The 17,839-nt window shown below is 31.6% G+C and overlaps 2 protein-coding genes across 2 annotated transcripts; one reads left to right on the plus strand and one right to left on the minus strand.

The window, feature by feature from the left end:
• Positions 1 to 1,318: 1,318 nt before the first annotated feature.
• On the plus strand, positions 1,319 to 5,551 carry LOC125824387 (UDP-N-acetylglucosamine transporter UGNT1-like). Its single transcript, XM_049503757.1, has 10 exons — positions 1,319 to 1,494; positions 2,706 to 2,782; positions 3,564 to 3,725; positions 3,802 to 3,935; positions 4,013 to 4,143; positions 4,238 to 4,282; positions 4,385 to 4,482; positions 4,795 to 4,902; positions 5,236 to 5,292; positions 5,398 to 5,551. The coding sequence occupies exons 1-10, from the start codon at positions 1,365 to 1,367 to the stop codon at positions 5,470 to 5,472; spliced, it is 1,017 nt and encodes a 338-aa protein (XP_049359714.1). The 5' UTR covers positions 1,319 to 1,364; the 3' UTR covers positions 5,473 to 5,551.
• Positions 5,552 to 14,045: 8,494 nt separating this feature from the next.
• LOC125824435 (serine/threonine-protein kinase PBL34-like) lies at positions 14,046 to 17,424 on the minus strand. The gene is made up of 6 exons (XM_049503809.1): positions 17,156 to 17,424; positions 15,685 to 16,022; positions 15,429 to 15,564; positions 15,090 to 15,223; positions 14,894 to 15,017; positions 14,046 to 14,566 (listed from the first exon to the last, which is right to left on the minus strand). The coding sequence occupies exons 1-6, from the start codon at positions 17,289 to 17,291 to the stop codon at positions 14,112 to 14,114; spliced, it is 1,323 nt and encodes a 440-aa protein (XP_049359766.1). The 5' UTR covers positions 17,292 to 17,424; the 3' UTR covers positions 14,046 to 14,111.
• Positions 17,425 to 17,839: the final 415 nt, after the last annotated feature.

Here is a 17,839-nt window from a genome sequence, read left to right on the forward strand (position 1 = left end):
TTTGTATATATAATTTTACTAAAAAAATTAAAGTATTTTTGAAGGACATTATATAAATGCTATTATTTAAATTATGTCTTTCAGATAGTGTAGCAAACTAAATTTACCGTAATCTCTGATGGCCTAGAACTCATACACCATCAAATATTATGGTAAGTAATTATTAAAGTCTTAGGTTTGAATATTAAGAATTATATCGTGTTTGACAAAAATATTTTATCACAAAATAAGATTTTTAATATAAATTTAAAATTATAGAATTTTTAAGTCCTAAAATAAATATAAGATATCAAACGAGAACCAAAAAGATTAATAACATAAAAAAGAACCATTTGTGTAATCATTCAAAAAGTTATCTAAAGTTCAAACATAAAATATTCCTCCTTATGTGATTATAACAGCAAAAATTCAGCACAGTTTTATGAGTAGCGTCGGAAGAAGATACAATTATGACGTATCAATCTTAGCCCTATCTAGATGATAAGATTAACTTTTTTTTAATTAAAAAGAAAAAATTTAAAGTCAATGTCTTCTCAATTTGTACTTTTTTGTCTTAATTAAAAAGGTAAAATTTGAAGTCTGATTATCAGGTCTTAGTCCTATCCACAATAGAGAGAGTAGGATTAATTTTTTTCTTAATTAGAAAGACAAAATCTGAAGTCCATTTTTTGTCAATTTATACCCTTTTTTTATTTATATAAAAAAGGCAAAATCTGAAATTCAATTCTCCTAAATTATTTTTGTTCTTAAATAGAAAGGCAAAGTCAAAACTTCAATTCTTCTCAATTACTATATTTTTTCCCTTAATTAAAAAGGCAAAATCTGAAATCCAATTACTTTTTTTCTTAATTAAAAGGCTCAAAATCTGAAATCCAATTCTTCTCAATTCTTTTTCTCTTAATTAAAAAAATAAATCTGAAATCCATTCAACTCAATTATATTTTTTCTTAATTAAAAAGGTTGAATCTAAAGTCCAATTCTTCTCATTTACTTTCTTTCCTTAATTAAAAAGATAAAATCTAAAATTCACTTACTTTTTTTCTTAATTTAAAATATCAAAATCTAAACTCCAATTACTTTTTTTCTTAATAAAAAAACACAAAATCCATACTCCAATTTCTCAATTAAATTTTTTTCCTTAATTAAAAAAACAAAATCTTAAAAATCCAATTTTTTCATTTACTTTTTTTCTTAATTTAGACAAAAACATAACTCCTCGTCCAAAATCCTTCTCAATTACTAGTACTACTCCTTTTTTCTTAATTTAAAAGGTCAAAAACTTTAGTCTAAAATTCTTATAAAAAAGTGCAAGCACACACTTATCTCTATCTCTCTGCTTTTTTCTCTTTTCAAAAAACTTGAGAATGGTGTCTATGGAATCTTCTTCAAAGAATGATGAACCACAAAACTTGCCTATTTTTTCCAAGAAAAATCCTAATACAGCTATGACCAAAAAAGGTGTTTATGTTGCCATTTCTTACATGGCTTGTGCTGGTTAGTCTATTTATTCTCTCCTTAATTTTTGCATGTTTATTTTCATGATTTAGTTATGCTTTTTAGGTGTCATTTGGTACGTAGAATAAGGTGGGATATACCAGAATTAATCTATACGCAACTTAATCATGGTATATACCACCTTTATCCCATCCAACTTGGGATTATTTTACCCCATCTCTCAAAATGGGGAATAAGGTGGGATATACCAGAATTACTTTATAACTTAATCATGGTATAACTCACTTTTCCCATCCAACTTGGAATTATTTTACCCCATCTCCCAGGTGGGATAAATTAGTCCAAATATTATAATCTCATAACTATAATCCTAGAATAATTCTAGGGGTCATATGGTATGCGGAATAAGGTGGGATATATCAGAATTAAGTCTGAGATAAATTTATTTCATTAACCTAATACAACTTAATCATGGTATATCCCTCATTATCCCGTCCAACTTGGATTATTTTACCCCATCTCACAGGTGGGGTAAATTAGTCCAAATATTAGAATCTCATGACTATAATCCTAGGATTATATAGTTATGTGTTTAGGGGTCATATGTTATGCGGAATAAGGTGGAATATATCATGATTAAATCTGAGATAAATTTATACCGTCAACCAAACATAACTTAATCATGGGATATCCCATCTCCCAAGTGGGATAAATTAGGTATTTTTTGGTCCACTTACCAAATGATCTCTTAAAAGTATTTTGCAAATGATAGAGTTAGTGGTCGAAATACACCTAAACTATCGTCATTTTGCGAGTTTCATACCTTGACTATTTATTGTTTTATTGACCTAACTAAACTAGCATGTTGTCGATTGGGACAAATTTCGGTCAACTCAGCATCAAGGTATGTTTTAAAGCAAAGGGACTACCGGGGTGTTTGTAATCAGCCTATTTGTGATAACATATAGAGTATCTTTTTATTTTGTTGTCACAAGTACTTCCTTTATATAATATAGTGCTAACGTGTGGGTTAGGCGCACATTATGAGTTTGAAGACTGGTATTTAAGCAGAGAAGAAGGATGTTTATTTATGGAACCCTCAGTAACATGTGTAAATTGTAGCTAGCTCTTGTTCTTCTGGTGTTTATATCATGATTAGAGGACTGCAATGTGGTACTTTAAATTACATTGAGTTTGATTATCTTATTAGCAACGCGACCATGTTTCAATTCATAGAATTTTTTTCGCAGTTCTCTTGGTCATATTCAATAAGGCTGCTCTTTCATCCTACAGTTTTCCATGCGCAAATGTGATCACACTCTTTCAGGTAACTACATTATGTTAGATTTATTTGAGATACAGAACTATCACATGCTTTGTGTACGTTTGTTTGGTTAGGTATCTATCATGTTTATTAGTCCTAAGTGTTTTCATGACAATTATAAGTATTTAAGGAAAATTAGCATGGTTTTTCACTTCTGATATTGAATTCACATCACTTTTAGTTCGCGTTTTCATGTTTAAGTGAAGATTAAAGTTTTAAATACATGTCATAGTTGGATTACATTTCAACATATTTCCTTTTACTGGTTCTCATTTCACCTAAACAAGGATAAAAATCTTGCTAATGCGTTAAGGATAAAAAAAATTGAGGTAATGCAGGACATCTCAATAGTCTTATATAATGACTATCTCTTCCATGATTGACACAAGTTTTAAGGCTCTGTCTGTACCTTGGAATAGTCTTATGTGTTATATTTGCGCGTTTTCTCAATGAAATGCTCGTGTTTTTTCGTTCAGCATGTTTAACCTCCTTGAGCCAGAGCCTAGTTCTGTTTTCTGCTGAAGTTGTTAAACATATTTGACTAAGTTATCTGTTTTATTGCTTATCAATTTGTCATCATAATACTTCCATGTTTCAATTTTAAGTATTTTCGACAGCATATGAAGAAATGGTTCGTTTTTTTCTTGTTCTATCTCCGGGTGATAATCATGTTTGCACTGTTAAAAATTATGTAATGATAGTAGTTATATGTGTATATATGGTGTTTTGGGCTTGAATGACATTATTTCAGGCGTGTAAGGTAAACCATATTTTTATAATGCAGATGATAAGTTCGACGTTGATTCTCTATGTTTTGAGACACTGGAAAGTTATATCTTTCACAGTTCAGGATTCACATACTGTGGCTACGCGCACAACAGACCTCGTACCATTTAAGAAAGTACTGCATTGTACTCCTGTGGCATTATCATATTTGCTTTACATGGTAAGTATTAAGTAATCTTAGCTTTTCGTTTATTTCTTAAGTAAATCTGCAACACTTTTCTTTTTTTCTCTGGCAGCTGGTGTCTATGGAATCGATTCGTGGAATTAATGTTCCTATGTACACCACTTTGAGACGGACGACTGTTTTCTTTACAATGATGGCAGAATATTTTCTAGCAAGGAAGAAATATTCGTCATACGTTGTTACATGGTGAGTAATCGTTCTCGTCTTCACATGTAGAACTTTACTCTTTTAATCTCGTATCTTTACATGACACTTCTCATCAGTGTAGGAATAATCATACTTGGTGCATTTGTTGCTGGTGCACGGGACCTGTCGTTTGACTACTACAGCTATACTGTTGTTCTCTTCTCAAACATAACTACTGCAGTATACCTGGCTTGTATATCTAGCCTAGGTATTTCTATTTCTCTTTATCTCTTCTCGATCAGATGCCTTTTCTTGAGTTTTCTGGACGAGTTTTTTGATATATCCTGAAATCTTTTATTTAGGAGAATCTAGTGGCCTTAACAGCTTCGGCCTGATGTGGTGTAATGGTAAGAAAAATGCTACTATATGATTATATTGAATGTGTCTACAGCGTGCTATGTAAGGACATTGATCTGTTTGATCTCATTTGACAATGTGAGACTCTGTAGGTATAATATGTACACCGATTTTGCTACTTTGGACAGCATACAGTGGCGACTTAGACGCTACAATGAATTTTTCGTACTTGTATACCACCGGCTTTCAGGTGATTTCATTTTATAAAATCCTCTCTCAAACAGTTCTGAACATGATGCATATTTTATCGTGATATCCATATTAATTGGTGTATAGTCATAAAACTTTCGTAAGCATGAACTGTAGTAGAACATCGGCTTTTCGTAAAGCTACAAGTAGTACTATCATTGATTAACCTTTGTGAACGACAATAACTATGCCTCAATCCCATGAAAGTTGAGGTCGACTATATGAATCCTCACTGGCTATGTCGTTCAAAAGCAACTTTTGTGAGTTATGACTATTCGTGGTATTCACTAAACTTTTTTTTACATGTTTGCAGGCTGTGATTGTTCTGTCATGTGCTCTGGCTTTCTTGTTGAACTATTCTGTATTCCTAAATACAACTATCAATTCTGCGTTAACACAGACAGTCTGCGGAAATCTTAAGGTGTGTAATATGTTTCTCCAATCTGTTATGCATATTTCGATTGCATGAACATCAATGATGTTCTTCATGAATTCATATTCCTAATTGAGATGAGAACAATGCTAACGAGAACGTAAACAGAGGTGGAGCTAAGATTTTTAGTTTATTAGTTCTGAACCACAATCCTTTTTCGTTTACTAGGTTGTTGATAGATTGTTTAAACATATCAAATGAATTTCTTCACATAAACACAAAGTTTTCTAACATGTACGTGTGTGCCGTTCCCCTGACCCTGCTAACGTGGGATGCTTTGTGCACCAGACTCTTTTGTAACAAATAATGACTTTCATGTAGGACTTGTTTACTGTTGGATTTGGCTGGCTAGTTTTCAGAGGGCTTCCATTTGATCTGGTTAGTATAAAACATACATTTTAATATATTTATATATAAATTATAATTATAATTATTTTTTACAAATATACTGATATTATATATCTACCATTTTATCAATGACAGTTGAATATTGCTGGCCAGTGTCTTAGCTTTCTGGGATCTTGTTTGTATGCTTACTGTAAACTCAAAGGCATTTAGCTTTTGCCTAAATGATGTTCATCTTATTGGAGGAATATTTACTATAAATCTATAATATATTCCGTATTTAAAACTATTTATCTTTTGTTGGAAATCTCTATTATGCATTTATCGGGTAAATCGATGTTTATATCAAATCATATAAATTTATTACTATAAATAGCACACCGTCTGATGTACGAAGCATCAATTGTGATTATGTTTGGTCCAGAAAAGGGTCGCACCTCAAATAATGTGATGTAGATATGACTCAAATTCATTACCCATAGATTTGTTTGCCCTTATTCTTTCAACTAGCAAGTAAATCGAGTGTTTATTAAGTGAAATGTATAAGCTATATTTGTATTAGGATATCTATTAAATGTATATAAATTAAATATTTAATTGTATAAATTCTATTAAATGTATAAATATTTATTCCTTTGACCGGGGCTTTAGGTTTTTTTTTAGATTTGAGTAAATTTAAACATGGAATTTCAATCCTGAAATTCGAAACTTCAGATAATGACTAATTTAAAACACAACCATGAGAATAGTTGTTTTTCAAACAGTGTCACCGAATTTCAACTATTGAGTACTTTGAAAGTACTTCATGACAATGTCAATTTTTCAAAGATAATATTACGAAATTATTGTGAAATTCAATGCTTATTCATGATAACGATTATTTTTAGATTCACACCAAATAGATTCACAAAAGGGATAAGACGGACGTCAAGACATTCTTTATATACTCTATATAAAAAATAAAATAAAGAATTCTAACTATCTCACCAGACTCCTCACATAGATGAGAGGAGCTTTACAAGATTAAAAAAAAAGTGTGTTTGCTTTTACTTGCATTTTAATAGACAAAGGTCACTTCCTTCATGAAAAAAATCAAAGACATCATGAAAATATGAAAAAGGGTAACATATATGACCCACTTGGTCTTATTAGAGTGAAAATAAAATATTTATGATGGGAGTAGATAGTAGTGATGAACAAAGTAAGTGTCCTGTGATCTGGGGATTAAAGAGGAAAACCTAATGAACAAAAAAATCCTTTTGTTTTTCTAAAAAAGACAGTCTGATGCACAAAACATTGTCTGATCAATGTTTATGTAAGGTGTGGGGATCAAAAGTTGCACGCATTATCCCAAGAAGTGTGATGTAGACAGTCGTCTACTATAATGAAGAAGCAGGGATCCATTCTTCCATTAACCCCATGATTGCTTATAATTAACATATATGGTATGAATAACATGTTATAACGTTCTTACCTTGTATTAATGAGTATGTCTCATTCCTTTTTTCCTCATTCAACATCGTACAAATCTTAATCTAGACACCGCCATACCCTAGTTTTTTTCAACCAATTGAATCCTCAGATTCAACATTTTGAAAAACTCATATTTGGCTTAACAAAACAAGTCATAAAGATATTGTAACAAGATCGATAAAAATCGAAACTATTTTCTTCTTCAAAAAAAAAAATCATTGGAAAATATTCACCTCCAATTAAGCACATAAATTGAGATAGAATATATACATGTATAAACATTCTCAAAACTCAAGATGAAAGGCAAATATACAAAACAAAGGGTTGGATATTACTACAATTTATATATTGTTAATTTCTTTTTTTTTGTATCATGGCAAAAAAAAGAGAGGAAGGCAATTATTTATGTACAAGAATCAATTTAACTAGTAAATGAATTGGTAAAAAGAAATGATATTGGCGCGGCTCAATCTGAGATCGTTCTTTACTAAAATAAAATGTAAACTCGTCTTCAGATTGAACCTCACCAACATCGCTTCTCTAATTCAATATATACTCACCTTTCGTTAACTTGTAACCAAAAAGAAGAAGAAGAAGAATCTATATAAAAAAAAATTACTTTAAATGGCCCCTTTGTTGCATCACATGCAAAGAACAATATGATGGACATATAATATATATATAGACATGGAATTATTAGTCATGATATTTAATTGTATTCTTTTCTAGTCAAATGAAACGTTTTGTAACTGATGTTTGACTACCAATAAATGACTTTGGAAAAAAAAAATAGAAGAAAACAATAACATTCAATCCTTTCACACTTGCTTCTGATATCTCATAATAAAATTGTGTGGCATAAATTTAAATTAATCGAATTAATAAAATTTGAAGACTAAAAAAGAATGAATATAGCAAGATTCAAGATTATGGATGGATAATATTATAAAAGGATTTTGTTCAAAGGACTAATTTGGATAAACAAATTTCTTTCCCCCTCTCATACATAAAGATAGTAGTAAAAAGAAGGATGGAGAAGATGAAGAGATGAGAGAGAAGTGAGAGGGAGAACATGTATAATTTATAAGAATTTAAAATCTTTGTGATGCTTGTGTTTAAAAAAAAAATAAAAAAATTACGGGTCTAATCATTCTGTCATCTAATTTATAAAATATGTATAAAGTCTATACATAACTTATACATTAATATAAGTCGATTATATTGATAAATGAAATAGTTGAAAGGTATATATTAGTAACTATATCCCAAAAAATACTTGCACACTCAAATATCTTCTAAAAAAATTTATAGACAAATCTCTATAATAATTAGACTATTAACTACTTTCTTGATGCTATAAAGATGCGATAACAAGTTAATTTAGTAGGCAAAGCCAAAATTTTCATTAAGAGAATTCAAAATATAAAAAAATAAAATAGATGAGGATTCAACATAAATATAGTATCTAAGTACATAAAATTTATAATAATTGATCTACTTATATAACGTAATTTTGCGACGAAAAAATATTAATTGACTTTTCTTGAACAATGATAGCTCTGTCACTTGATTACTTTAACGTGGATCATGTAAAAATTGACATAATATATAAACGTGTCATTTAACTTTGCGTTATAAGTTGGTATTCATGTCTTCCAACTATGGATGTGCACAAGTAGACACTTAAATTATGTGCACAAGTAGACACTTAAACTTATATAAAATTGAACAAGTAGACACATACATTATATGTGGCGTCTTACGTAACAATTCACGTCCTGCATGACATCCTATATATATATATATACAATGTCATATAAAGTGTGTATGTCTACTTGTTCAAATTTTATACCGAATAATGTATATAACTTAAATTTAATTGTAGTAGTGGTTGTTTTGGGATAGGAAGGGAAGAAATTGTGAGTGGAATGATGTCAATTAGGAAGCAACTTGCTTTAAGGTTTTTCATGCTTATTTTCTACTCTAATACACAAATTCACACAACAAATACATAAAGAGACTTTTTTCTCACTCTTTTACGCATGCTATACCTTAAATTAATATTCATAATTGTCTATTAGTCTCCCTCTTTATGTAAAATTCTTTATTATTTTAATAAAACTAAAACACTTTTTTTTTTTGTAGTTCATGCTTGCATTTGATTAATCTCTATATTAGAGTGTGAGATAGTTATATTGGCTCATTTGAAGCTTAATTTCTACTAGCAAATGATGGATTTTTAACATGCTATAATTTTTCCAAATTTTTGTCTACTTATTCAAGCCATCAAATCTTATGTATTAATAAATACTCCCTTCGTCATAGTCCTATTTTATGTGATATCTTTTCCTTTTTAGTTTGTCCCAAAACGAACGTCACCTTACTATAATTAGAAACAATTTAACTTTAAAATCTCCATTTACAACCACAGAACTATTTAAAGATTGTTTTAGACAACAAATTCAAAGATCTTCATTTTCTTTTAATACGACATATTAAGTCAAATAATGTCACGTAAAATATAACGAAAGAAGTACTTACTTTATAATTTAGAGATAAGAGGGGTAGCTAGCGTGAAGAATCGTGGAAGCAAGTGTGCAGAAAGTCAGCAAAAAGAGGACTATTTGTCTAGTCAAAAAGAAGTTTCTAAAAGAAGACTAATATTTGTGTGTAAGGTACAAATTATTTTCTATTATTTCATTGTTCTTTCCAACATAAGCACACGCACAAAAACGCACTAAAATTGCACGTAATATGTCTCTTATATACATCTTCTTTTGATTTTCCATCTCGTATTCGATATTTATATATCAAACTAAATTTAAATTTGCATCAACAAATTCTCACATTGAGAATAGATTGTTCCCTAACAAAGACGTATGATTCTATATCCAATAGAATTCAAACTCAAAATTTCTAAAAAAATATTTACCGTTCCACCGCAGATTACTCGAAAGCATTTATTAGCAAGCATTGAGTTTATAAGTTTTTATTTAAACCAACAAAGCGGAGACACCGGCGCCAAAGGAGCCTTGCCTTTAACCTTTATTAGGAGACACTATACTTGATTTTTGCTAACCCTTTTTACTTATTTTGTCGCGTCATTTTTACTTATCACGTTTTATTTTATGAAAGTTAGTTTATTTGATTTTTGGATTTAAATTACATTATATTAATTTAATAATATAAAATTTAAATTTAGATGTTTGAAAGTTATACAAAAATTGTAATCTTTATCATATAAATATGATGAAAAAATATATTTTAAGTGGCCAAAAAATTCATGTAGTTTCATTCTTGAAAAGTGAAACGTGACAACTATATATATATATATATATTACAATTTGATCATTATGATACATGACTAAACAATATATTTGAAATTTAATGATTAAATTGTATTTTTTTTAACCATTTATGTAGGAAAAAAATAGGTTCTATGTTTGATTATTTCTGAAATTATATTATCCTCAAATATAAAGTTTTAATACAATACCAATTTATTAATATACTTGATTAAATATCATAATTTATCTATAACTGAGAAATATATATTGAGTTTATACTTCATAGCCTCCATTTTTATTTTATTTTTTTCATGTTATACTACTTGTACCTTTATTTAATGATCTTTGGAATTCTCAAAAGCCAAAACTAACATCCCCACCACACCTTTCTTTGCATCTTTTTCATAATTTGGAGCCTATTAAAAGTACCTAGGCGTGCCACTACCAAAACACAACCACCAAACTTATTAAAACCATAATCTAATTTTCAATATATATATATATATATATATATATATATATATACACACACACACTTGTGTTCAAAGCAATGAAATGAAATTAATTTTCTTACTTTGACCAAATGAGATTATTATTCTTCAATTAAATAAGAAGTCAACTTCCCCTATCCTCCCTAGAAATGTTTCTTGGTATTTTAAGAGTGGAAATTGAAGTAAACTAAGGATAGTTTTTAATTTAATCATTTGATATCTAAATTTTACTTGCTAGAGCAATTTAGATTCGCATTAACTTTCGTTCATAGATTCCAAATAAGGGGAAATTAAACTTCTTCTTATCAAGAAATTCTTTATTCTTAGAACTTAAATTCAAAAAAAAAAATCTAATTAATAATAAAGAGATCTTATTTATTTTATTTTTTTTAAAAAAAGATCTTATTCATTTTATCAAGTCAGATTAAATCGGAGGATTTGGTTGATGTGGTTGATGAGTATGTTTCAATCATACATGGCACATCAATTGTCATCTTGTGGAGACAAGAAACACTTGTCTCCCCACAAACTTGAATTGTTGTCACCACTCGTTCTTTCTTTTTCTCCCTAAATGTAGGCATGTTGAACTCCTTGAAAAACACAAAAGGTACTAAGTGGTAGTTTTCACAAGCATTTCACTTCCTCAAATCAATTTCTTTTGGCCAAACTCACTATACTTGCCTTTTTTTTTTTTTTTTTTTAATATCATAATACATAAACGGATATTTAGGTTTAATCTCATTTGACAAGTAAGGGGTTCAATTCTAAGTACATCTCAATTCGTTTTTATCGTATCATTTAAACACTTCAACTTATAATATGATTATTTAAATACCTTCAAAATTTATGTGTCAGATATCCATAAGATATAGTGGGATGAGTTGTATTGTTCAGTTGAGACCAAGTTAAGGTGTCTAGTCTAGACATGTGCTATCAAAGTTGGAGGGCTTACTTGGTAGTTGAAGCTAAATTTAAGTGTCTATTTATATGCCTTTTTGAAATGTGATCTTAAGAAGTATTTTTCGAAAAAATACGTTTTGACAACAATAATTCGTATTTGACTAATCAATTTAAAAAATATTTATTTTTTTTGTGAATATTGGAGCAACAACTGCACTTGACCAAGATTTTTAAAATATTTTAGAAAAAAAATTACTCGTCCGTTTTGCAGCCAAAACAATAGTAAGATCTGCTCATTGTTTGCAGTTCTGTACTTGGATTGCTGTTGTGAATCGAGTTGGATATGCAAGGGCCTATGGACTAGAATTGGTGGAGACTAATTTAGTTGGAATTACTGAGACGAGTGAAATAGTGGAGTGTTTTATTTAGAATTATCAGGTCGAGATTCCAAATAAAACACTCCAACATTTTACTCGGCCCAATAATCCCAACTAAATTAATCTCCACCAATTCTAGTCCATAGGCTCTTACATATCCAACTCGGTTCACAACAATAGCTTAAGCTTACTGGTTATTTTTTTTAATCTTTCTATAATTTTCCAAAATGTCCCAGGTGTTTAAGAAAAACCAAATTAGGTTTGATTAGATTTTGATTTTTAATTTTCAAAGTCGACATAATCAAGTTTCATTTTGATTTTAAGCAAAAAAATAACTAAAACGATCGAATCAAAATTTTACACAAATCTCATGGTGTTAAGAGCAAATTACATTTTATTCTTGTTCTCTTTCCAAATTACAAAAATCACTTAAATTTGTAGGAGTTCGGATACATCTTAAAACGTCCAGCATCCCGATTTCGGATACATCGCGTACGTCCTGATACATCGCGTAAAGTGATGTACCCGACCGATACATCCAATACAGTGATGTATCTGAGAATATGAGAGAGTAGAGATTTTTGTAATTTTTTCAAATAGTAGAAATTTTTAGAGAATATATGATAAAATAAGTTGTATATTTAAGTGATTTTTCCATACAAATAACTATTCAAAAATGATAATTTCACATCTATAAAATTTATGTTACATATTAATCTTTTGCCCTTTTGGTTAGTAATCTAGGAATTTGCTTTTGTTAGAGTTCAAATTTTTCTCATTACTTTCTAGTTTGATTTGCAACTTTTATTTTAATAATTTTAAGAATCTATTTTATGTTCAAAATGACTTGTCTTTTAAGTCCTTTAGGGGGCGTTTGGTTACTGATTAGAATTATGCAGGTATTAGTTATGCAAGGTTTAGTTATGCAGCTATTACCTAAAGATTAATATCGAGCAAACTGAAAATCTTAAAAGAAAACATCGAATTATGGTTATCGAGCAAAGAAAACATCAAATTATGGTCTAAAATTTCGTAAGTTTATCGCAATATTTAGCCGGTAAAATGAAAATAATATGAACACACATTAGACCTGATCTAATATTGTCCAGACACTACAAATGACTCGTTAAGGAATAACTTTAGATCATTTTAGTAATTCATTTATGAAAATACAGAATTCATTTCTCTCTTCCTAACTAAAGATATTGAGTTCGAATGAATCCATAGCTCTTCTATATTTGCTAGTTGTTTGATAACATGTTGCTTGAGTACTTGGAAAGAGTTCAAAGAAGGCATAATACATGAACGTTACGTTCTATTTAATTTGGCCTCAGCTAGCATCTATGTCCTTCAATTTTAGGTGTACACAAGTAGACAGTTAAAATTATATAAAATTGAACATGTAGACACATGCATCCTACATAGCAATTTGTGTGAGACACATTTGTCCTACATGACAACTGATTTGTATTATGTCACATAGATCGCATGTGTCTACTTATTCAACTTTATACAAGTTTAAGTGTCTATTTGTGATCATCCAAAGTTGAAGGACATAGATACCAACTGATGACAAATTAAAGAGCATGTTATGTATTATACCTTCAAAGAATATATTAAAGTTAATTTTGATCTATTGGAATATTTGTATCAAAAGTGAGTATTCTTTAGGCCATGAAGTCATCTATAATAAAGTATGATAAAAAGGTCAAATAGTGCAGATTCTGCAAACAATAATTCTGCATTATCATATTTTATTAAGATGCAGATTCTGTAAAAAAAAATCTACTTTACACACACAACGAATATAAACCCAAATTAATAAGCTGGATCGACTATATGAATCCTCTATATTCATGCATCTCACTCTGTTTGGGCTTATTTTCATTCCGAAACTGAATAACACGTCCTAAAAACCGGTCTCTAACCAGACAAAAGAAGACTCGTGACAACCAATTGAAAACTACCAAATGAATAAAAAAGGCAGCTCAGTGCATCAAGCATCCCGTGTTTTCAAGTATAGAGGCAGGGAGGGGCCTCATCACAAGGGGTAAAAATAGGCAGTTCACCCAAACGCAAGCGTCAGTGGTTGTTTCCACAATTAGAAGTCGTGACCTATAGATCACAACGGTGATAACTTTAACCGTTACTACAAGGCTCGTCTTTACATTAACGGTGCTCTACAGATTTCACTTTTCGATAAGAGGAAAATGAACTACCTCATCAAATTTCAAAACACATATTATAATAAAGGCTTGTTGTTTGTTCAATTTCCAAATCTAGTTTGGAGGTTTCATTTCCTACTATAGAAAACGGAGAATGCATTATTTACAATGTTGCCTACCAGAGTGTAATGGAGTGCCTCTGATACTCGTGGAATGATTGAAGCTAAGTTGTTGCATTCCGTCTAGTTTCTTCTTTCGTCTTCCTGATTGTGTTAACCGAGAATGATTTGATAATATAGCGAGATCATTGAGGTCTTGTAGCGGAGTAAGAGCCTTCACAATTTCGTCCATGGAAGGACGAGATTTAGAATCCCTGCTTAGGCAAATGTAAGCTAGCTGTGAGATCTTTTGCACTCCTTTAAGGGAGTAATTTAGCTCCAGACGAGGGTCCACGAGTTGATAAAACTTTCTCTTGTCACTTAAATATGGCTTTGCCCATGCTACAAGATTTTGTTCTCCACTCGGCCGCTTTTTGTCCATAGACCTCCTACCGGTTAAAATCTCCAACAGCACCACTCCAAAACTGAAAACGTCGCTCTTTGCTGTCAAATGTCCTGATGAAAAACAAGAGTACAGACTTTCATCAGGTCATAGAAGTCGTGAGAATACGACTAGGTAAATAAAGGAGTGCTCTCAGGTAGTCACACACTTTAACATGGGACAAATGTCCTAAGTTCGAGTCCTAACTCCAACATTATCAAAAAGGATTTTCACGTATCAGGCTGGCACATGAAGTGGTCACACACTTCAACAGTGAAGACCTATGTACTCAGAATATCTTGAACATGTTTCCGATTAAGATTCAGGACAATCGTAGTATATCGATCCCTTATGCATAAGACAAAGTAAATAAAGATGATCATAAACGAGAGTTGTTCTACCTGTCATCACATATTCTGGAGCAGCATATCCATAAGTTCCAACAACCCTTGTAGAAACATGTGTTTTGTCACCCTGAGGACCAGCTTTAGCAAGTCCAAAGTCCGAAAGCTTAGCATTATACTCCTGCAGAATTCATATTAGCGTTGGAATCCCGGGGAGAAAGGTATTAGACAACAGATCTTGCTGGTCACATACCGAATCAAGTAAGATATTAGATGTCTTGAAGTCTCTATAAATGACAGGTTCAGAGCCTCCGTGGAGAAATGCTAAGCCTTTGGCTGCACCAAGAGCAATTTTTAACCTGTTGGACCATGGAAGAGGTATCGTCCCTTCAACAGTTTTAACAGACAATCATCAGTAGCATTTTTAACAACACAAGTACAAAATCAGAGCTAAGTTTCAGCATTTAGTTTTTCGCGGTCTCCATATGTTATCGAGGACACGTTGTAAGAGGAAATACAAACTCTGCAGGTATATATGCATTAATAAGACCAAATGTTTCACAACGCAGCAGCGAGAAATCATAGAACTCACTTCTGAAGAGATGGTTTTCGAGGCTTCCACGAGTCATAAACTCATAAACAAGAAGTCTTTGGTCATCTTCGATGCAATAACCAATTAACTTGACAAGATTAGGATGATGCAGCTGTCCAAGGAAGTCTACTTCTGCCTGCATTAAAATTCATTACGATTATTCATTGCATATATATACCGGTCTTAACAGTCTTTTGCTTACTCTATTCGACTCATTTTTTACTACTAACCACGAGCAGATAGTCTACGTACTAACCACCCATTCTCTATGACCTTGAAGACCGTCTGGTTTCAAGCTCTTGACAGCAACCGTAACCCCAGAACCAGGCTTTGCTGGTGCTGTCCCATTTTCCTCTATCCAGCCTTTGAATACATATCCAAATCCACCTTCACCAAGAATGCTATCCGGTCTGAAGTTCCCCGTTGCAGATTTTAGCTCGTGAAATGTAAACTGAAGCAGCTGCCGCTGCACTTTGTTCTCTGCAGCTGGTGGAAGCTGTGTTTGTGCATCAGTAGGGGTATCAGATGACACTCTTGCTTCATCTGGTACACACATCTCGCGGTTGCTAGCGTTGAGATACCGAGTCTCTGTGGCTGCACTTGCAAAATTGATGATTGTAAATACTTCATAAATCTCTCAATAGACATACAATCAGACCTCTCTATATATAACATCCCTCATCTATAACGATCAAATTTTTTCTGGAACCGATATGTTATATTATATGTTCTCTATAACAACATTTTGCTACAACAACCAAAAAGACATTAGAACAAACAATATCATTATAGAGAGATTTGACCGCACTACCTGTTGGTTTCAAACATGTTATCTTGCTGAAGAACAAAATCATTAAACACATTTTAGTATGTTTTCTCTTTTATTTAAAATTTCTATTAAACCATAGGGGGGAACAGGAAACCATGAGAATTGAACTCACACCTATTACCTCGGAGACTCCAACCCGATACCACTAGACTACAAGATATGAATGAAGGGAGTTAACCCAAATACTCCATCAACTCCAATTTTTCCATTAAACAAAAGAAAATGAGTGACTTTCTGTAAGAAAAACCCATAATTGAGTCACTTTAAGGTTATAAAAGAAAGTTCAGCGACTTTTTGTGAAAAGAACTAGTTGAGTGACCATATGAGATATTAACTCCTCGTTTTGCCAAGAATCTCTTAATAAACAATCTATCTTAAAGATGGCCATCAAGCAGGGGAAATCCAGCAAAAACAAGAAAACTAACAAGATAAAATGTAAGTTAAATAAACAGAATCACAAGTAGTCCTTTGAGTATTCAACACTATACTTTGATTCTGCCGTTCCAAAAGGAGCATTGGCTCTAAAAATTCCATCGCCCTCTACCAAAACGACTGGAAATGTTTCCAAAAAAAAAAGAAGTAGGCATACGACGTACAAAAAAAGTCGTAATACTTTGTATAGATAGAAGCAAATGATTTAAAGATCAAGCCTATATATATAATCACTAAGCATGTAAGTTGAAAGATAAAAAGTCGGCCCAGTACACTAAGCTCCCTCTATGACCACAAGAGTCTGTTGTACGCAGTCTTACCCTGCATTTCTGCAAGAGACTGTTTCTACAACTCAAACCTATGATCTGCTGATCACATGACAATAACTTTATCAGTTACGCCAAGGCTGCACTTCGGATTACTTGAAAGATGAAAGTTATAATTAGCAAATGACAAAGAAGAAAACCTGCATCATAGACAAGACTAGTTCTTGGAATTGAATTAACAGAGTGTTTAGAATCAGAGGATCCTCCAATAACATTACTGAGTCTAAGAACAGCCCAACAACCACAATTCTTCTCCTTCTTCTTCTCCTTCTCCATGAAGAAAGAAAATTTTACTAATTAAGAGAAAAAGAAAGATGGGGAAGAAAGAAAAGATTCACCAAAAATGGTATTAATAAAGGAAGAGAGAGAGACACGCGAGCAGAGTCAGGTAGGAGCAAGTGGTTCATTCAAGTCCTTTTCAGAAGAAAATTACACCGTCAAAGTTTTTTTAAAAAATATTTTAAGTATATACAACAAATGTCGAATTCTCTTACCTTCTTCGTATGCTTACTTTTTTATATATTTTTTTTATTGAAAATCCTGATTTCGACACGAGAGAGGGAGGAAAAAAAAAGGGGGGAAAGTAATAAATTCATTTGTTTGTTATTGTTAGGTGTGAGAGATTGAAGGCATCATTCATCATTCATCATTCATCATCATCAACATCATGGCAGTGTGTACAAAAAGAGCTTTTTCTCCTATTGCCTTTTTCTGTGGGGAATGCCAGCCTCTTCACCTAGCCACCCCACCCCACCCACCCCCACCCTCAGAAAGAACAGTTATTTAAACAGTTGAACAAGTGAATTACTAAAAGGGGTAGTGAG

This window comes from Solanum verrucosum, unplaced genomic scaffold, assembly GCF_900185275.1.
Source record: "Solanum verrucosum unplaced genomic scaffold, falcon-dt-bn FXZP01000022.1, whole genome shotgun sequence".
Classification (NCBI taxonomy): Eukaryota; Viridiplantae; Streptophyta; class Magnoliopsida; order Solanales; family Solanaceae; genus Solanum; species Solanum verrucosum.

Coding starts and splice junctions, on each gene's coding strand:
- LOC125824387 (XM_049503757.1), top strand. CDS start 1,365: ATGGTGTCTATGGAATCTTCTTCAAAGAATGATGAACCACAAAACTTG. Junction 3,726..3,801: donor TATCATATTTGCTTTACATG/GTAAGTATTAAG, acceptor TTTCTCTGGCAG/CTGGTGTCTATGGAATCGAT. Junction 4,483..4,794: donor TGTATACCACCGGCTTTCAG/GTGATTTCATTT, acceptor ACATGTTTGCAG/GCTGTGATTGTTCTGTCATG.
- LOC125824435 (XM_049503809.1), bottom strand. CDS start 17,291: ATGGAGAAGGAGAAGAAGAAGGAGAAGAATTGTGGTTGTTGGGCTGTT. Junction 16,023..17,155: donor TAGTCTTGTCTATGATGCAG/GTTTTCTTCTTT, acceptor TTGCAAGTGCAG/CCACAGAGACTCGGTATCTC. Junction 15,018..15,089: donor CTAATATCTTACTTGATTCG/GTATGTGACCAG, acceptor TGAATTCTGCAG/GAGTATAATGCTAAGCTTTC.